Here is a 22,365-nt window from a genome sequence, read left to right as displayed (position 1 = left end):
CCCCCAACATTCATACACACTCTACATGTTGTCCCTCGTGAGTCGCCCTTACGATAGCATGCCGTGGAATACAACAGGCCATTTCTCTCCTTGGTCCCACAGGGGTAAGAGAGTGTAAAGTAGTGATATCATCGTGCAATACGATATATCTGACGTCAAACTGTAAGTGTAGGATTGCTATACACTGTAACTGAAACCACGCGAAGTAAATCCAGTACATAACTAAATCAAATGTATATATATCAATACGTCAACTCTTTATTGAACAGTTTAAAGTGTTTGAACCATTGATACACACGTACATGATGTTAGCGTTACTAGAGGCATACAGCAACAAGTTATAAACAGAATACATTAAACAGTCAAACGTAATAGCACAATTTACAATCTATGAATGATAAGTTACTTTGCTTTTTTTGCAGTGTAAAGCATTCAATTTTGTCGACAAATAATTGCATGCTGTTCCACTCCGCATGTGTTCTTTTCTTATACGTTTAATGTGGTTGAAACGAATTTGTGTTCAACAATACATGCAGATATACTTTTAAAAATAAATACTTTTTGAGACATTAACAGTGTCGGGTAACGCCCTGAGTTGTGACCACTACTAACCTGTTTTAAATTACACACTTAAGAAATCGTAATGTCACAAAGTTATGATCTATACAAACGAACAAGGTCCTCGGCCACACCAACCAAATACATCTGGTTTGTTGTTCGCTTATAACAAAGAAATAGTCAAACTTTTATTAAAGCTGTATATGTATATTAAATAATAGCCTATAGTGTAAAAAATGATGTTTAGACAGTTTCAAAGCTATATTTTTATCATTGCTATTTTTCACGTCATAAAATGCACGGTTTTGCTGTATTCAGATGTCATGGTAGGTTTACTATTGAAAACAGCAGGTTTTAAAGTTATGTTGTTTGCTGTTTATCGTTTTATATCATACTTTGTTTTGCTGTGCGTATTTTTCATGGTAACCGTAATGACAGCTTGTTCCAGGTATTATCATTAAGTATTCAATATATATTAGTAGTTAAGAGCTACACCATTGCAAGATGCAAAATATGTATTTCAGTTTAAATATATTTATAGGCGGTATACTTTAATTATGAAATGAATTTTACTTACACATGTAACGATAGGTAGACATATGTTTTTTTATATCAAATTAATTTTCTTTCAAAAAAATATTTACTTTCATTCATAACCGTGAATGATTAAATTCACTGAGTTTTATTTATCACTCATTCTTTTTCCCATGTTTGATGAAAGCCTCAAAACGTATTATGGAGACAATTTGTATATAGAGTTTACAATGTAAATTGAGACGTTTTTGAACTATCAAATACATTCAAAAAGTAGAATGCATTCAACTCTGTATTTACAAACATAGCTAATGGATCACTTCAAAATCAAACTTAACATGAATTATTTACTTTTGTGTAGCATTAAACTTTTCAAATTGTTTGTAAAAGAGAGTTATTAGTAAAACACGAGCGTAATACATAGGAAGTATGTATTTAAGTATAAAGAACTAACCAAACAAGAAGCAGTTCTCGTGTCAGTGTAAGGATCGGTTCGAACCGATCACAACAGATGATAAGTGTCACTCTTGGATTAAAACACTTGTTTATCGACTGGAATACTGGACGCTATACAGTTTGTCACAACACCGCTATAAACGTGCAAGAGCTAACCGGATATATAGTCATTCTGCAGGGCCATCTATTAAGGGACAGACTTGATACGACCCGCAAAGGTTAGGAACTAATTCCAACAGAAAATATAAATTAAAATATATAAATATTAATCGCAATAGTGTATCCCAATATATAGATGGAATTCGATTAATATAAAAGGGATGGTAGACTTTTTTAGAATATACTTTAACGAATATCCTTATGTTTCTAACATTAGGCACTATGCTATATTAACTATCCCTATATTTCTAACATTAGGTACTATGCTATATTAACTATCCTTATGTTTATAACATTAGGTACTATGCTATATTACCTATCCTTATGTTTCTAACAGTAGGTACTATGCTATATTACCTATCCTTATGTTTCTAACATTAGGTACTATGCTATATTAACTATTCCTATATTTCTAACATTAGGTACTATGCTATATTAACTATCCTTATGTTTCTAACATTAGGTACTATGCTATATTAACTATCCCTATATTTCTAACATTAGGTACTATGCTATATTAACTATCCTTATGTTTCTAACATTAGGTACTATGCTATATTAACTATCCCTATATTTCTAACATTAGGTACTATGCTATATTAACTATCCTTATGTTTCTAACATTAGGTACTATGCTATATTAACTATCCCTATATTTCTAACATTAGGTACTATGCTATATTAACTATCCTTATGTTTCTAACATTAGGTACTATGCTATATTAACTATCCCTATATTTCTAACATTAGGTACTATGCTATATTAACTATCCTTATGTTTCTAACATTAGGTACTATGCTATATTAACTATCCCTATATTTCTAACATTAGGTACTATGCTATATTAACTATCCTTATGTTTCTAACATTAGGTACTATGCTATATTAACTATCCCTATATTTCTAACATTAGGTACTATGCTATATTAACTATCCTTATGTTTCTAACATTAGGTACTATGCTATATTAACTATCCCTATATTTCTAACATTAGGTACTATGCTATATTAACTATCCTTATGTTTCTAACATTAGGTACTATGCTATATTAACTATCCCTATATTTCTAACATTAGGTACTATGCTATATTAACTATCCTTATGTTTCTAACATTAGGTACTATGCTATATTAACTATCCCTATATTTCTAACATTAGGTACTATGCTATATTAACTATCCTTATGTTTCTAACATTAGGTACTATGCTTTATTAACTATACTTATGTTTCTAACATTAGGTACTATGCTATATTAACTATCACTCCACGGGAGATCAACAATTCGTGTATTGATGTTTATGACATATTTCCCTAAACTATTTGAAACGGCAGAGGAGTTACTGTATACAAGGACATTTGCGCCCAATCAAACTTTCGCCCTTCGCAGGTAAAATACATGTTCTCCCAGCACTATTTTCGCCCTTCGCCTTTAATTACTATGCATATTATGTTGTTATGATATTTCACTGCAATGATCACTTCGACCTCGCTACGGAAGGCGTAAAAGGCGAACATTAAATTGCGGCGCAGGTATAACGGTAATCCAATATGTATAAGGTGTATGTTACATCATACAAAAAGGCAATTTAGGCTAGTTTTAATTGTATATATATAGTGAATAGAACCAGTTTTAAAGACAAAAATCATACATGTCTCATATGTCCTCTTACGTTGATCCTCGAGCATACATTACACCGATGAGGCAAGTCCTTGATTATCCAAAAGTGATTATTTTTTTCTCAAAGTTAAAACTTACCATTTCAAAACTAGGCATTACAATATTATTCATCAAATCTGCGCACTAACGTGGTGTGCCAGCTATGACATGTGGGTGAGTGTTGTCAACAGATAGTTTTATGTTGGTGAGAATAGAAAAAGAAAACTGACCAAATATTGACCTCTGGGGAACAACAGCTCTGATTATCATCCGTTTATCCCTATCCTTTGCTTTCTTGTATACAAACATATTTCGAATCATGTAAATAAAGTTCTTCAAATGATTATGTTCTGCAATTAAAACGACAAGATGACATGTCTTTATGCACGTTTAGTTATCGTAGTCTTTTATCCGTCCTCGTATTATAGTCTTTGTAGTCTTAATGCGTCCTCGTATTAAAGTCTTCGTAGTCTTTATGCGTCCTCGTATTATAGTCTTCGTAGTCTTTATGCGTCCTCGTATTATAGTCTTCGTAGTCTTTATGCGTCCTCGTATTATAGTCTTCGTAGTCTTTATGCGTCCTCGTATTATAGTCTTCGTAGTCTTTATGCGTCCTCGTATTATAGTCTTCGTAGTCTTTATGCGTCCTCGTATTATAGTCTTCGTAGTCTTTATGCGTCCTCGTATTATAGTCTTCGTAGTCTTTATGCGTCCTCGTATTATAGTCTTCGTAGTCTTTATGCGTCCTCGTATTATAGTCTTCGTAGTCTTTATGCGTCCTCGTATTATAGTCTTCGTAGTCTTTATGCGTCCTCGTATTATAGTCTTCGTAGTCTTTATGCGTCCTCGTATTATAGTCTTCGTAGTCTTTATGCGTCCTCGTATTATAGTCTTCGTAGTCTTTATGCGTCCTCGTATTATAGTCTTCGTAGTCTTTATGCGTCCTCGTATTATAGTCTTCGTAGTCTTTATGCGTCCTCGTATTATAGTCTTCGTAGTCTTTATGCGTCCTCGTATTATAGTCTTCGTAGTCTTTATGCGTCCTCGTATTATAGTCTTCGTAGTCTTTATGCGTCCTCGTATTATAGTCTTCGTAGTCTTTATGCGTCCTCGTATTATAGTCTTCGTAGTCTTTATGCGTCCTCGTATTATAGTCTTCGTAGTCTTTATGCGTCCTCGTATTATAGTCTTCGTAGTCTTTATGCGTCCTCGTATTATAGTCTTCGTAGTCTTTATGCGTCCTCGTATTATAGTCTTCGTAGTCTTTATGCGTCCTCGTATTATAGTCTTCGTAGTCTTTATGCGTCCTCGTATTATAGTCTTCGTAGTCTTTATGCGTCCTCGTATTATAGTCTTCGTAGTCTTTATGCGTCCTCGTATTATAGTCTTCGTAGTCTTTATGCGTCCTCGTATTATAGTCTTCGTAGTCTTTATGCGTCCTCGTATTATAGTCTTCGTAGTCTTTATGCGTCCTCGTATTATAGTCTTCGTAGTCTTTATGCGTCCTCGTATTATAGTCTTCGTAGTCTTTATGCGTCCTCGTATTATAGTCTTCGTAGTCTTTATGCGTCCTCGTATTATAGTCTTCGTAGTCTTTATGCGTCCTCGTATTATAGTCTTCGTAGTCTTTATGCGTCCTCGTATTATAGTCTTCGTAGTCTTTATGCGTCCTCGTATTATAGTCTTCGTAGTCTTTATGCGTCCTCGTATTATAGTCTTCGTAGTCTTTATGCGTCCTCGTATTATAGTCTTCGTAGTCTTTATGCGTCCTCGTATTATAGTCTTCGTAGTCTTTATGCGTCCTCGTATTATAGTCTTCGTAGTCTTTATGCGTCCTCGTATTATAGTCTTCGTAGTCTTTATGCGTCCTCGTATTATAGTCTTCGTAGTCTTTATGCGTCCTCGTATTATAGTCTTCGTAGTCTTTATGCGTCCTCGTATTATAGTCTTCGTAGTCTTTATGCGTCCTCGTATTATAGTCTTCGTAGTCTTTATGCGTCCTCGTATTATAGTCTTCGTAGTCTTTATGCGTCCTCGTATTATAGTCTTCGTAGTCTTTATGCGTCCTCGTATTATAGTCTTCGTAGTCTTTATGCGTCCTCGTATTATAGTCTTCGTAGTCTTTATGCGTCCTCGTATTATAGTCTTCGTAGTCTTTATGCGTCCTCGTATTATAGTCTTCGTAGTCTTTATGCGTCCTCGTATTATAGTCTTCGTAGTCTTTATGCGTCCTCGTATTATAGTCTTCGTAGTCTTTATGCGTCCTCGTATTATAGTCTTCGTAGTCTTTATGCGTCCTCGTATTATAGTCTTCGTAGTCTTTATGCGTCCTCGTATTATAGTCTTCGTAGTCTTTATGCGTCCTCGTATTATAGTCTTCGTAGTCTTTATGCGTCCTCGTATTATAGTCTTCGTAGTCTTTATGCGTCCTCGTATTATAGTCTTCGTAGTCTTTATGCGTCCTCGTATTATAGTCTTCGTAGTCTTTATGCGTCCTCGTATTATAGTCTTCGTAGTCTTTATGCGTCCTCGTATTATAGTCTTCGTAGTCTTTATGCGTCCTCGTATTATAGTCTTCGTAGTCTTTATGCGTCCTCGTATTATAGTCTTCGTAGTCTTTATGCGTCCTCGTAGTATCATCTTCGTAGTCTTTATGCATCCTCGTATTATAGTCTTCGTAGTCTTTATGCGTCCTCGTATTATAGTCTTCGTAGTCTTTATGCATCCTCGTATTATAGTCTTCGTAGTCTTTATGCGTCCTCGCAGTATCATCTTCGTAGTCTTTATGCGTCCTCGTATAATAGTCTTCGTAGTCTTCGTAGTCTTTATGCGTCCTCGTAGTATAGTCTTCGTAGTCTCAATGCCTCCTCGTATTATAGTCTTCGTAGTCTTTATGCGGCCTCGATTTATAGTCTTCGTAGTCTTTATTCGTCCTCGTATTATAGTCTTCGTAGTCTTTATGCGTCCTCGTATTATTATCTTCGTAGTCTTTATGCGTCCTCGTATTATAGTCTTCGTGGTCTTTATGCGCCCTCGTATTATAATCTTCGGAGTCTTTATTCGTCCTCGTATTATAGTCTTCGTGGGCTTTATGCGTCCTCGTATGATAATCTTCGTAGTCTTTATGCGTCCTCGTATTATAATTTTCGTAGTCTTTATTCGTCCTCGTATTATAATCTTCGTAGTCTTTATGCGTCCTCGTATTATAATCTTCGTAGTCTTTATGCGTCCTCGTATTATAGTCTTCGTAGTCTGTATGCGTCATCGTATTATAGTCTTCGTAGTCTGTATGCGTCATCGTATTATAGTCTTCGTAGTCTGTATGCGTCATCGTATTATAGTCTTCGTAGTCTGTATGCGTCATCGTATTATAGTCTTCGTAGTCTGCATGCGTCCTCGTATTATAGTCTTCGTGGTCTTTATTCGTCCTCGTATTATAGTCTTTGTAGTCTTTATGCGTCCTCGTATAATAGTCTTCGTAGTCTTTATGCGTCCTCGTATTATAATCTTCGTAGTCTTTATTCCTCCTCGTATTATAGTCTTCGTGGTCTTTATGCGTCCTCGTATTATAGTCTTCGTGTTCTTTATTCGTCCTCGTATTATAGTCTTTGTAGTCTTTATGCGTCCTCTTATTATAGTCTTCGTAGTCCTTATGCGTACTCGTATCATAGTTTTCGTAGTCTTTATGCGTCCTCTTATTATAGTCTTCGTAGTCTTTATGCGTCCTCGATTTATAGTCTTCGTAGTCTTTATTCGTCCTCGTATTGTAGTCTTCGTAGTCTTAATTCGTCCTCGTATTGTAGTCTTCGTATTCTGTATGTGTCCTCGTATAATAGTCTTCGTAGTCTGTATGCGTCATCGTATTATAGTGTTCGTGGGCTTTATGCGTCCTCGTATGATAAGCTTCGTGGTCTTTATTCGTCCTCGTATTATAGTCTTCGTAGGCTTTATGCGTCCTCGTATTACAGTCTTTGTGGTCTTTATGCGTCCTCGTATTATAGTCTTCGTGTTCTTTATTCGTCCTCGTATTATAGTCTTTGTAGTCTTTATGCGTCCTCTTATTATAGTCTTCGTAGTCCTTATGTGTCCTCGTATCATAGTTTTCGTAGTCTTTATGCGTCCTCGTATTATAGTCTTCGTGGTGTTTATGCGCCCTCGTATTATAATCTTCGGAGTCTTTATTCGTCCTCGTATTATAGTCTTAGTGGGCTTTATGCGTCCTCGTATGATAATCTTCGTGGTCTTTATTCGTCCTCGTATTATAGTCTTTGTAGTCTTTATGCGTCCTCGTATAATAGTCTTCGTAGTCTTTATGCGTCCTCGTATTATAGTATTCGTAGTCTTTATGCGTCTTCGTATTATAGTCTTCGTAGTCTTTATGCGTCCTCGATTTATAGTCTTCGTTGTCTTTATTCGTCCTCGTATCATAGTCTTCGTATTCTTTATTCGTCCTCGTATTGTAGTCTTCGTAGTCTTAATTCGTCCTCGTATTGTAGTCTTCGTATTCTGTATGTGTCCTCGTATAATAGTCTTCGTAGTCTGTATGCGTCATCGTATTATAGTCTTCGTAGTCTGTATGCGTCATCGTATTATAGTCTTCGTGGGCTTTATGCGTCCTCGTATTATAATCTTCGTAGTCTTTATTCCTCCTCGTATTATAGTCTTCGTGGTCTTTATGCGCCCTCTTATTATAATCTTCGGAGTCTTTATTCGTCCTCGTATTATAGTCTTCGTGGTCTTTATGCGCCCTCGTATTATAATCTTCGGAGTCTTTATTCGTCCTCGTATTATAGTCTTCGTGGGCTTTATGCGTCCTCGTATTATAATCTTCGTAGTCTTTATTCCTCCTCGTATTATAGTCTTCGTGGTCTTTATGCGTCCTCGTATTATAGTCTTCGTGGGCTTTATGCGTCCTCGTATTATAATCTTCGTAGTCTTTATTCCTCCTCGTATTATAGTCTTCGTGGTCTTTATGCGTCCTCGTATTATAGTCTTCCTAGTCTTTATTCGGCCTCGTATTATAGTCTTCGTAGTCTTTATGCGTCCTCGATTTATAGTCTTCGCAGTCTTTATTCGTCCTCGTATCATAGTCTTCGTATTCTTTATGCGTCCTCGTATTGTAGTCTTCGTAGTCTTAATTCGTCCTCGTATTGTAGTCTTCGTATTCTGTATGTGTCCTCGTATAATAGTCTTCGTAGTCTGTATGCGTCATCGTATTATAGTGTTCGTGGGCTTTATGCGTCCTAGTATAATAGTCTTCGTAGTCTTTATTCGTCCTCGTATTATAGTCTTTTTGGTCTTTATGCGTCATCGTATTATAGTCTTTGTAGTCTTTATGCGTCATCGTATTAACCAAATCAAACCATATTGGCTTCCGTCTGCTTTGTTTGCCATCTACAAACAAAAACGTAGGTAAGTTCTTCATTTCTCCGTCTTTCGACTTGAGATTGTTTATCACGTGACATCAGTTGTTGTAAGAATGTCTAGAACAAAGCAAAACTTGAAGGTACGATAGAAATATAGCATGTCGTTTATTGGTCTACTCACAAACTTTACTGTAACGATAGTAATGTTGAGTTTTGTTTACATGGATAAAAGATTGAAAGCAAATAACATATTGAGGTGATGAAACAATGTCTCTCCTACCAACTATTAATATAATAGGCTTCGTGTAACAAAGCACTAAGCATGTACACGTTATATACTAATGTAGTAATACCTTAAATTGTATCCGTGTATACAGTTTATACTTTTTTTAAATCAAACGTTTTCCTTTTAAACCTCGTTTTGTTAAAAACTGTTGAGAGATGTGTGATAACACAATATATATATAATAATGCCTGAAGAAGCCCTAGAAGGCAGAAAGGTCTAGCGGACGATCTGGAAATTTTTGTTTTTATTCTATATAATAATGTATATTTTATATATATTTTACATCACCCTTGACGGAATAATTTTGACCATAACCTTCCTAACTTTCAATTTGAATTCTAATATAATTTAGTTTATAGCTCATTTATTTTACGCAATGAATATCTCAAAATGGTACACAGTTAAGTGTGTAGTAAGACGATCCGTTCAATGCTCCTTGTGCTTCTGTTTTGGAGGCATAAACCCCTCTCTGTTACGCTCGAGGTAACTACACATACGATTAACTCTGAACTTTGAACAAACAGTATACTTGTCCCCGTATACCCCAATACATATTGGCCAAACAGCCGCGATAATCGATAACATCCTGAGTAGACCAGCGATGTCGTCAAACGTTTAACTCTATTTAAATGCACTCCAACAACTGTGTAAGACTATCATTGACACGCGCATACCAGAAAATAGGTGTAGCCGTGATTTGACTCTACACGATGTAGTTTTCCTTAATGTTATATGATGTATGATGAACAATGACACGTAATACACATACCGACACAAACGATAAGCGAATTTTTTTCTATTTGAAAAAAAAGAAAAGATGTAAGGATATGTTTGACGTTGTATTGCTATGTTAAACACTTACCGAAATACTAAAGGTTGTACCGATATATTTAATGATGTATCAATATATGTTTAATGTTCTTTGGTAAAGTAGACTTTTAGAATGATAAAATAACCGTTCAGCTAGTTTAATCCATGATCACACAAGTAATTTACCCTTGCACTATAGTCGGTAGGGATACACGTTATCAATATATGTACCAAACTCACATAGAAGGAGTTTTGTGTGTCACCTGATCCCACAATAAACCAATACCTTTAAGTTATCTCTGAATGACAGAAACATTATTTACCTGTGTGCTAACTGCAAACAGGTAAAGTGTGCTCTATTGTACAGCAAAACAGTGCATTATAACGAAAGACGTCCTTTGTACACATTGGAGTCATATTACTTTTCGTTTGAACGATCATGAGATGTTCCGACCTTAATTAGATACAAGATACAAGACAAGTTTGTGTGTATGGTTGATTTTTAATGTTTTACTGTAATGTCTGCATTCTATATAATCCACCTTTTTGTTGATGTATATCCATTATGTGAGTATATGTCATACACTCAATATATATATTTATCAATATTGAATTATTTTTATTGTTTCAGTAACTCCGGGTGGATATCACTGAAGACTTCCCAGCACCAACAGTCAACATGGATTCTCGGGAATGGTTAATACCTTGTGTCATCCTCTTGACATGCAGCTGCAAAGGTACTTTTCTTTTAAAATCTCTCTTATTAAATGATTAAGGTTAATTCTTAATTGGCTAGTGTCGTTCATGTTCAGTTGTTGACTTTTACTGCTGTAACTACATCAAAGCTAGATTGAAACTATGATTCCGAGTTTTGACTTGGATATATAGTGATCATATTCCATTACTCTACTCCACATCGACACTGTAATATATAATGAAAAACCTTACACTGGGAAACACTAAACAACAAAAAAATCAATTCTACAACTTAATCTTTCTAATTTTACCAGTTATTATTTAATTAGACATTTGATATGTCAGTGTGTTTTGGTTTCAGCTCGTTTCGATGATATATTGTTATATGTTCCTCGCATATATACACGTGATTTTTCCATTAACTTTACAATCTTAAATCCTCAGACACATTTAAAACTCCTGCTGACTCAAAAAGAGAAGCATGGTGCTTGTTTTCTCTATTCCCTGGAGTTATGATATCAGGGTGCGTTTGCATTAACATCACATGATTTTGTCCCTCTGTATTATCACCTTAAAAAGCCGAAACATGTTTTGCAATTTTGTTTTTTATTATTAGATCTTTGCACTATTTAAAAATATCTTGCAAATACACAAATCAATTGTTTGCTTCTCTATGCAAATACCGTTGATACAGTCGCCCCAGATATATCTGCTTTTCTCATACCTGCACACATGCCTTCACTCCCCATTAGCAATGATCGAAAGAAAATGTAACCCCTGGAAGTTCGAGGATATTATCTGACATGACTTACTATTCTATATAAGATTTATGAAACAAATCTAAAATTTGTTAAATTGAACGAGTTTCTGGCGAGATGTTTATGAACAAAACTCGTTGTATTATTTTTAGGTCACTATGAAAACAATGGGAACCTACTATACGTGGGCCCATTACCGAGGTTATGTAACGGGTGTTAAAACACTAATACCAGGGTGTTAAAACACTAATACCAGGGTGTTCAAACACTAATACCAGGGTGTTATAACGCTAATACCAGGGTGTTATAACACTAATACCAGGGCGTTATAACACTAATACCAGGGTGTTATAACACTAATACGAGGGTGTTATAACACTAATACCAGGGTGTTAAAACACTAATATCAGGTTGTTAAAAGAAAACAATACCAGGGTGTTAAAACACTATTACCAGGGTGTTGAAACACTAATACCAGGGTGTTGGAACACTAATACCAGGGTGTTGAAACACTAATACCAAGGTGTTGAAACACTAATACCAAGGTGTTGAAACACTAATACCACAGTGTTGAAACACTAATACCATGGTGTTAAAACACTAATACCAGGGCGTTGGAACACTAATACCAAGGTGTTGAAACACTAATACCAGGGGGTTGAAACACTAATACCAGGGTGTTAAAACACTAATAACAGGGTGTTGGAACACTAATACCAAGGTGTTAAAACACTAATACCAGGGTGTTCAAACACTAATACCAGGGTGTTCAAACACTAATACCAGGGTGTTCAAACACTAATACCAGGGTGTTCAAACACTAATACCAGGTTGTTCAAACAATAATACCAGGGTGTTATAACACTAATACCAGGTTATCAAAACACTAATACCAGGGTGTCAAAACACTAATACCAGGGTGTTGGAACACTAATACCAGGGTGTTGAAACACTAATACAAAGGTGTTGAAACACTAATACCAGGGTGTTGAAACACTAATACCAAGGTGTTGAAACACTAATACCAGAGTGTTAAAACACTAATACCAGGGTGTTTAAACACTAATACCAGGTTGTTCAAACACTAATACCAGGGTGTTATAACGCTAATACCAGGGTGTTATAACACTAATACCAGGGCGTTATAACACTAATACCAGGGTGTTATAACACTAATCCCAGGGTGTTATAACACTAATACCAGGGTGTTATAACACTAATACGAGGGTGTTATAACACTAATACCAGGGTGTTATAACACTAATCCCAGGGTGTTATAACACTAATACCAGGGTGTTAAAACACTAATATCAGGTTGTTAAAAGAAAACAATACCAGGGTGTTAAAACACTATTACCAGGGCGTTAAAACACTAATATCAGGGTGTTGGAACACTAATACCAGGGTGTTGAAACACTAATACCATGGGGTTAAAACACTAATACCAGGGTGTTGGAACACTAATACCAAGGTGTTGAAACACTAATACCAAGGTGTTGAAACACTAATACCAGGGGGTTGAAACACTAATACCATGGTGTTAAAACACTAATACCAGGGCGTTGGAACACTAATACCAAGGTGTTGAAACACTAATAACAGGGTGTTGAAACACTAATACCATGGTGTTAAAACACTAATACCAGGGCGTTGGAACACTAATACCAAGGTGTTGAAACACTAATAACAGGGTGTTGAAACACTAATACCATGGTGTTAAAACACTAATACCAGGGCGTTGGAACACTAATACCAAGGTGTTGAAACACTAATACCAGGGGGTTGAAACACTAATACCATGGTGTTAAAACACTAATACCAGGGCGTTGGAACACTAATACCAAGGTGTTGAAACACGAATACCAGGGTGTTGAAACACTAATACCAGGGTGTTGGAACACTAATACCAGGGTGTTGAAACACTAATACCAAGGTGTTGAAACACTAATACCAGGGGGTTGAAACACTAATACCATGGTGTTAAAACACTAATACCAGTGTGTTCAAACACTAATACCAGGTTGTTCAAACACTAATACCCGGGTGTTATAACACTAATACCAGGGTGTTATAACCCTAATACCAGGGTGTTAAAACACTAATACCAGGTTATCAAAACACTAATACCAGGGTGTTAAAACACTATTACTAGGGTGTTAAAACACTAATACCACGGTGTTCAAACACTTATACCAGGGTGTTAAAACAATAATACAAGGGTGTTAAAAAAAAAATACCAGGGTGTTAAAACACTATTACCAGGGTGTTAAAACACTAATACCAGGTTATCAAAACACTAATACCAGGGTGTCAAAACACTAATACCAGGGTGTTGGAACACTAATACCAAGGTGTTGAAACACTAATACCAAGGTGTTGAAACACTAATACCACAGTGTTGAAACACTAATACCATGGTGTTAAAACACTAATACCAGGGTGTTCAAACACTAATACCAGGTTGTTAAAACACTAATACCAGGGTGTTAAAACACTATTATCAGGGTGTTAAAACACTAATACCAGGTTGTCAAAACACTAATACCAGGGTGTTAAAACACTAATAACAGGGTGTTGGAACACTAATACCAAGGTGTTAAAACACTAATAGCAGGGTGTTAAAACACTAATACCAGGGTGTTATAACACTAATACCAGGGCGTTATAACACAAATACCAGGGTGTTAAAACACTAATACCAGGGAGTTAAAACACTAATACCAGGGTGTTAAAACACTATTACTAGGGTGTTAAAACACTAATACCACGGTGTTCAAACACTTATACCAGGGTGTTAAAACACTAATACCAGGGTGTTCAAACACTAATACCAGGTTGTTCAAACACTAATACCAGGGTGTTATAACACTAATACCAGGGTGTTAAAACACTAATACCAGGGTGTTAAAACACTAATACCAGGGTAATAAATGTTAAAGAAAGCTATACGTTGTGTTGTAATATTTGGCGATAAGTTTCTCCCTGTTGTACATGCATAGCCACACTTTTTAACCGTTGGAAATGAAGTCATTTAAAGTTTATCATTGTTTCGAATCATAATTCATGTGTTCATATATGAGTATGAGTATATTGCCCTTTTAGTCAACCAGGTTTTTTTAGATAAATGTTTACATTTTTTTTAACGTTTCATTTAGTTTTTGCACAGTGTTCGGGGTCGGCCCGGGACATCCCAATTTCAACGACTTATGAAATAGGAACCTTGACGTACCCTGGCAGTGGCTCCTATGCAGAGTAAGTACCCATCGACTCCATTCCACTCTACCAGCGGATCAGAGATCAGGAGATCACAGGCTTCAAAAACCAAACACTGCCGTTGAATACTGAACACTATTGGATAATTTAGAGTGAAAGTAGTTGATTGTTAATATGCAGCCAAAATGTCTTAAGTAGTCTGTGTTTAGATAAAGATAGAGTCTCATACTGCTTATATTGACTAGATAAGATGATTAATCAATAAAAAAGCAGTTTCCGTTTTCCCTGAGTGTTGACACAGATCTGCCACACTATGTCGATACAATAAAGCTGTGATTTAGTGGTAATATTTTGTTACAGAAATTAGGAATGAGGAATACTGAACGTAGACGATATTAATTTTATTACATATCAAATCATATGTAAACATGTTGTTTAAGACTGCATAGAACACGTCTGGTGAAACTTTGATCTCCTCTCATGACTGGCAACATAACTCTTTAACCTTCCGCTCTTTAATCTATCAGTATAGTGCGGAAACAAATATTTGAAAAACTAGTATTTCTTATGTTTTGTTTTATTTGTTTATGTTCAATTTCAAAAAACGTTTTTAATCTTTCTTTTTTTTTCAATTTCAATGTAGACGTTCTTTTTTTCTAGCAAAAATTTGAAAGCACCATTGCTCAACGACTTTCCATGAAATATGAAAAAAACACAATAATGCTGTCGATTCTAGTCCAGGTTCTGCTTCAATAGAATTAATTAATAATCAATTTATTATTTTGTAAAAGTTAAGATATAATATTTATTTATATCCTTCAATCTTTAACTTCACTGTTTTAATGATATTCTACGTTTAAATACCGTTATTATTATTTTGAACAGAAACCTTGACTGTACCTGGAATCTGATTTCATCCAGACCGGCCACTGAGGACATTCTGATGTTTATTCAAATAAGTCAAACAAGAAATAACGACATACTTTCCGTATTCGATGGTACGTAAATTTAAATTTTCAGTTTACTTCTTTTATTATCACACATAGAGGAAGAAATGAAGATACATCTTTATTACAAAAGAAGCACTACTGATTCATGTCAGTCACAGTGTGAAAGTGTCACTTTTTATATTGACCAATCAAAATGGCACTTTCTTTCCACTTCATTCAAAGCCGCAGAATATCTGCTCAGATTTTTGAACATCTTTTCTACATACACCAACAAAAATATTACCTACACAATTAATACCATTTATGAAATCAAATCTTGCTACATAATAACAGAAAACAGTGGCATTGTGTGGTGCAGCCCATTCAAAATGACGCACACCCTTGTCTGTAAGCGTGATGTCATTAGAATATGGTGCCAAAGCTGTTATATCCCAAACTGATGTGATATACTATAACATTTTTATAGTTTCAAGTAGTTTTGAAATGTAATAAAAAGAAAATTAAATGTTTTTCTTGTTTATCGCCAAACATGTTTCACTCGCGTGGCAGTTTGGTTTGGTTTGGTTTTGTTTAGTATTGTTTAATGTCCTATCAACAGCTATCGACATTTAAGGACGGCCTCCATGGTGTGCAAGATGCATGCGTGTAGTGTATGCGTGTGTGATTTTGGAGGCTGCGATATGTTCGTGTTTGTCTCCTTGTGGTAGCGCGGAACTGATACCAACTTTATAGTGCTACCTCACTGAAACATACTGTCGAAGACACCCAATAGGACAACCCACCCGGTCACATTATACTGACAACAGGCGAACAACCAGTCGTCCTACTTCCAAATTGCTGAGCGTTAAGCAGGAGTAGAAACAACCATTTTTACAGACTCTGGTATGTCTCGGCCAGGGGACAGAACCCTAAGCCTTCCTCAAAGGGGCGAACGCTCAACTAAATGCCAAAAGAGAGGCATTGTCAAGGGAGACATTAGGAAGATAAAAGTTGTTTAGAAAGAAGAGAAAAGATAAGATCCCAAATTTAGTCGCCTCTTACGATCATGCAATGGAGGCAGCAGGCACAATTCTTACCCCCTACCTGGGACATCGCGTGGCAGGACATTTTCTTAGTGTTTCGCAGTCATAGAGCCACTTTTTGTATATTCATGAGGTTGACGTCAGCCAGGTGTCGAAACATATAGTGTTGGATGGCTGCGCTTCCAGCCAATCATACCAGGGGTTTCGGCACGTAGCTGACGTCAACCCCATAAATATACAACAAGAGCTGTAGGAAAACAACATAGCCCGTCTATTAAAATATTTAAGTAAAAATGCTAATAGTAATTGGTCCATTAAAGGATGTGTCATCTTAGTCTTAGATAAAAGATCAGGAAACTAGATCTACATTGTCGATGGCACACTCCCGCTATCCCCCCAAAGTGACCCCTAACACCCCCATCAAAATTCTAAATGTTTGGTGCACTTCCCCATACATATATCTACCATGTTCCTACTTCAAACAGTGAAGAAAACGTTATTTTACCTCTTAACCCTCAAGTACACCCCCTTACACCATATGTTAAAATAAATGTCTTTACACTGAAGAGCTCATGATAGTGTTTAATTTGATATGCTATAAGACTCAATTTTTCTTTTTTGTAATATTTGAACCCAACCCCTTTGGCCAAGCCCCTGGGGGTCAAAGCGAAAATCCGAAAGTGTTGTGCACTCCTGCATTCATATATCTACCATGTGTAAAATTTTCAAGTTCTTCTTCAAACATTGTAGAAAAAGATATTTTACCCCTTATCCCTCAAGCCCCCTTAAAATTTGGTTGAAATCTGCCAAATAGCTTAGGAGGAGATATCGTTTAAAGGCATACTGTCAAATTTACCCCTTTTTGCTCCGCCCACCTGTCCCCTGGGGGGTCAGGGAATTCATTTGTAGATGCTTCATGCCAAGTTTGGTTGAAATCTGCCCAGTACTTTCAAAAACACTAGAACTTGCCCTAAAACTTTAACCTGTAGAACTTGCCCAAAAACTTTAACCAATTTCAAAAGACTTGTGTTTCGAACCAAAAATGAGCAAATATGGTCCAATTTGTTGCTAAGGAACCTTCAAGCAATTGCTGTTATCATATTACAATGTAAAATTAATTAAAAATTGAGTTAAACACCAAAACACATCTTGCCCAAAAACCGATGGCGACGCTGACGCAGTGGGTACTGATATTACCCCCCCCCCCCCCCCCTATTTTTCGAATAGACGAGTTAAAAAGGGTCTCTATGACTGCAAATAAATTTGAAACTCAGAAATGGTGTGCGTTTTTGGAGGAAACGGAGATCATGGCCGCGGAAGGAGAATACATTTTACGTGCATATAGAGTTTTTTAAACGGAAAATTATTCCTTTTATCAGTGGTAATAAACATTTTTCGTACATCAACTAGAAATGTTGTTTTTGATGCAAGGACGTTAGGTGGGCTCGATTTTTCGACTCCGAGAGCTTTGCTCCCTACTCGTACAAAATCATCGTTGGGGTTGGTATTTTTACATAAAGTTGATCTAAACCCCCTAACACGTGTAAAATTACTCTGAACACATTAGCTTAGGTCCCAATTTGAAGAATTGTTAACTTTATTAGGCCGATATATAACAAGGTCACAGTGATCTACTTTTCAACAATGTGCTACGTTTTCGGTAATTTCATTATTTGCAGCTTTAGTGTTACAAAATATGTCAAAATTATGAAGAAATTTTTAAAACTTAACATATTGTTTTGTCAAAAAAGGAAAAAATTGTGATTTTGGTCCCCCATTTTACCCCCTAATATCTCGGAATGGTCTTCAAGATGAACTTCAATTTCAATAAATTTTATTGTCAAAGGACAAATGGATTGGGCAGCAGGCATAGCCTATTTAAGTCCTTTCCAAACATAGTAACAGACAGTGGTACAAGCATAAACATAGAAATTAGAACACATACAAACACATATTAAACAAGTTGGTATTATCAAATTAATAAATCAAATTAGGGGAAACAACTCCTAATACTCATTTTTATTATAATTGAATCTAATGGTTTAAATTCTAACCTTTTATTTTGATACCGAAAAGACATAATATATATATATATATATATTATAAATAGAAAAATTCTCAACAACGAGTCTTTAGTTCTTTCATCTCTTCTAGAAGATTCTTCAGATTTTTAAATAAAATAGTATAACTGGTCTTCTGAACCCCAGCCCCCCTCACTAACAATATTTAAAAATAAACAATGAAGACAAATAGGAAATATTAATAATAATATTCATGTACCATCTGGAAATCAAAAGAATTTATTGAGAAAAAATATAATGTAAATAAATAAATAAATTAATATATATATATATATATACATATTATGAAGACAAAAGAAAAGTAATTTGTTGATGGAGCTGCATGTATAAACCTTTGATGGGATTAAATTACCGCAGGCCAAAAAGTCCATTATATCACACAAGGCCATCCACTGATGTGTTTGGAAATTCAATCCCACCAAATAGATTAATTTATGCATATTAAACACAGGTTAGATATATAATTAACATGTTGTAAAGCTTTATATTCTTATTTATGTAGTTGTTTCCCAATATTTTTTAATAAAATAGTATAACTGGTCTTCTGAACCCCAGCAACAATATTTAAAGATAAACAATGAAGACAAATAGGAAATATAAATATTAATAATCATGTACCATTTGGAAATCAGAAGAATTACATTGAGAAAAAAATAGATATAAATAAATAAAGTGTAAATAAATAAAATGTAAAATTTCATTCAAAATTGAAGTTAAATGTCCTGAATCTTCTAGAACTTAAAATGTAATTGGATATGGATAGGAGAATATGTTGGTTTCATTTTCATCACATCTATCACAACCATTTAGCATGACATCTAATGATAAATGGTTGTGAGTTTTATGAAATATATTTTCACCCCAATGTATGTTATGTATACATAAAATGAAACTAATCGCTGATACAATGTAGGCACCAGAAGGCCCAAATTGGCAAAATCCTTTCACTATGAACTATCCAAACCTTTGAATTGGAAGAGTTCAAATGTGTATCCGGTGGTGAATGAGTTCAAGGTTTACATCAACACTCTTTGAAAATATCAACCCAATAATGGTACAATGTAAAAAGGTGGAAAGGTTCGATGTCGAAAAATCAACCCACCTAGTTTTCTTATAGTAAAAATCACATTTCTGGTATGTGTAAAAGAAATGATTGGTATCGTTGGAAAGATGAAAGTCTTTGTGTCTTTTCTTAATAAAATTTTCATTTATGCAGGTCGGGAATTGAGAAATTATTGTGAGATGCAGCAAATGCAAGGATTCCCATGAAAAATTACGGATTTGCTTTTTTGCTGTAAGAAGAGTATGGTACTATAGACACTATGAATATGGACAAGGAACTCGCACTTTTGGCGCCAGTCGATTTCACAGTCACACAAAATTTAGAACGCACCGCGAAGCATTAATCAACATTCCTATGTTATATTTATCGTTGTCATGTTAGACACCCATTCTACTACGAACTTGGTAATAAAGACGAAATGTCTGTGTATTGTGTAATTATATACGGTCATATTGTTAACATTTAACAGGTCCATCCACATCCCTGTTCGCATCGAGTATCACGGGGACGTCTGGCCAGAGCCTAACCTTGGTGGCCCTTTCCGGGACCGGCAAAATTACTTTTGTATCTGATAATGTTGCGGATACCAATCAGAATGGTTTCACCATCACGTATATGGCAGCATCGTCTAGTGATGGGGGAGGTAAGTTCACTTTATATCTTAGTATTACTTATAACATTATAATACTCATTAAACGTCAATTCGAAAACGATTACTCATTCACATTCAGAAGTTCTTAGTATCAGAATCTATTCCGTCTTTGCGTATTGCAGAGTTATCTTCTCTTGAGAGCAGGTATTGATTGTTACGTCATTGGTTTGGGCGAGAAAATTACGTCGTTTTCTCAAAAATTGATGACGTTACTCTCACAAACAAATGACGTCACAATCAATACCTGTTCTAAAGAGAAGATAACTCTGCAATACGCAAAGACGGAATAGTATACGTTTAATCTAATATTGCTGCATGTAGCAGTTTTTGGAACATAAACTCCTTGATCCTTTGGAAAAAATGGTCAGTATTTCAAGTGCTCACAGCTTCCAACACTAATCAAAGGTTTTTGAAAGGTAGTTTGACACAGTTGTGCCGTTTATATATGATTGTGTACACTAAATTGATCTTTACAATAAAACATGAAGTATTTTACAACCAACTCATTTGCTATGGATGTATATGTATTTTTGCATCTTTTACACATTGCGATCAATTTAGTTTGATATACATGCATTTATCGCATAATCGGCCTGCTAACCATTTCATATAAGCTTTTATGAAACTCGTCTCGAAGTTGTTGTTTTTTTGCTCGCCAGTGTTTAACGGAAGGGACGATCAATAAATGCACTTCTAAGCAAATTCTTTGATTCACAAGTTTTTTTCTGATTTTCCTTGTTTTGATCACAAGTTGAAATTCAATATATAAAATCAGTAAAACAGAGGCTAAATTGTTGTAGTAAACACTTGGTTGTAAAACAAAGGACATTTTTTAATTGGATGACAAGGTTTGGAATTCAACAATAATGTACAGGAAATGGAACGCAGATTTAAAATGACCATATTTGAGGACGAAGGAAGAAATAGATACGAAGGATTTAACAATTCTAGCACTGTCCAACCACGTACTCATTTCAAGCTCAAGCGGAGTAAAGTATCTTGCTCAAAGATACAACAAAGTGCCGTGCCGTGACTCGAACCCGCAACCCTTAGGTCAAGAGCCCGGCGCCCTACCACTAGACTAACGTGCCTCCTTATATATATATATATTCCGTTTATAGCACGTAACATGTCCCTGTAATTAATATAACGATGTTCGTTAATGTACTGTCGAAACCGGTTTTATTTATATCATCGGGACAGAACATTTTGATTCAATATAACCGGTGTTCATTATAACCGATATGAGGTACCGGGATCTAGAAATATCCCCTTAATGTGTCAACAACAGTCTTCATGGCAAATAACATAAATAACGTGCAAAAATCGTTTTGATTTTGAACTGATATTTTATATGCAAATATCATCACGAATTTATTACTCATTGTATACATCTGGTACTAAAAGGTGCATCATTTTTTTTCTTTTCACCAAATTAAGACTCAGTTAGATACACGGCATCAAACATGAGACGCCCGTGTCTTATAACGAATTAAAAAAGATAGAATAAAAAACGTTAACTGGTGCCTAATCCCTAATACAAATTTCATTTATTTCATCTCTTTTTTTTTTCATAAAAAATAATTCCATAATGTCGCTCCAAACGGTTACTACACGCGACCTAGTTTGTCAAAGATGTACGTTGCCTCGGCGAGAATTAATACTTGGCAAGAATAGACTATTTAAGCATTGAACTGTTTGTGTATGGTATTTATGATCTTTTTGAATGACACAGCTTTGGAAGCAAACAACATAATGCGCCCTAGCGCATCATGATTTGTTTGCTTGCAAAGCTGTGTCATTCAAACAGATCATAAATACTATACAAAAACAGTTCAATACTTATAGTTACGTTTTCTCTGCCTCTTATGTTCTTTTTTAACTTATAATTTATATTTGAAAATAAAAATGCCCGCCTTATCGACAGTCCACACAATTTCGTTCAATAGTTTGAACAGCGTATTGTCGCGTGCTGATTGGCAAACAAAGTAGTACTTTGAAATTTTAACAAACACTTCAATTTTATTCCACAATTCAGTATCAATACAATTGCGTATGATATGTCTATGAGATGATTTAAGTTTATCAATAGAACTCTGAG

The 22,365-nt window shown here is 35.4% G+C and overlaps 2 protein-coding genes across 8 annotated transcripts in view; one reads left to right on the top strand and one right to left on the bottom strand.

Annotated features, from left to right (window-relative positions):
* The window catches only part of LOC110451812 (cubilin-like), a 54,056-nt gene that overhangs the window by 21,467 nt on the left and 10,224 nt on the right, over positions 1-22,365 (top strand). For 6 of the 7 annotated variants that reach the window (XM_021499998.1, XM_021499999.1, XM_021500003.1 and 3 more), the window contains exons 2-5: positions 10,461-10,566; positions 14,439-14,535; positions 15,382-15,494; positions 20,082-20,255. In XM_021499998.1, the coding sequence (XP_021355673.1) occupies positions 10,509-10,566; positions 14,439-14,535; positions 15,382-15,494; positions 20,082-20,255 (442 nt within the window). In that variant the 5' untranslated portion in view covers positions 10,461-10,508. Of the gene's footprint in view, positions 1-10,256; positions 10,319-10,460; positions 10,567-14,438; positions 14,536-15,381; positions 15,495-20,081; positions 20,256-22,365 lie in introns of those variants that run through there. The other variant, XM_021500001.1, reaches the window with a different exon arrangement.
* On the bottom strand, positions 3,807-6,092 carry LOC110451831. Its single transcript, XM_021500041.1, has one exon. The coding sequence runs from the start codon at positions 6,090-6,092 to the stop codon at positions 3,807-3,809; it is 2,286 nt and encodes a 761-aa protein (XP_021355716.1).

Source organism: Mizuhopecten yessoensis, unplaced genomic scaffold (assembly GCF_002113885.1).
Source record: "Mizuhopecten yessoensis strain PY_sf001 unplaced genomic scaffold, ASM211388v2 scaffold6211, whole genome shotgun sequence".
Classification (NCBI taxonomy): Eukaryota; Metazoa; Mollusca; class Bivalvia; order Pectinida; family Pectinidae; genus Mizuhopecten; species Mizuhopecten yessoensis.
The sequence above is the reverse complement of the archived record's forward strand: the minus strand, read 5'-3'. Positions and strand labels throughout refer to the sequence as shown.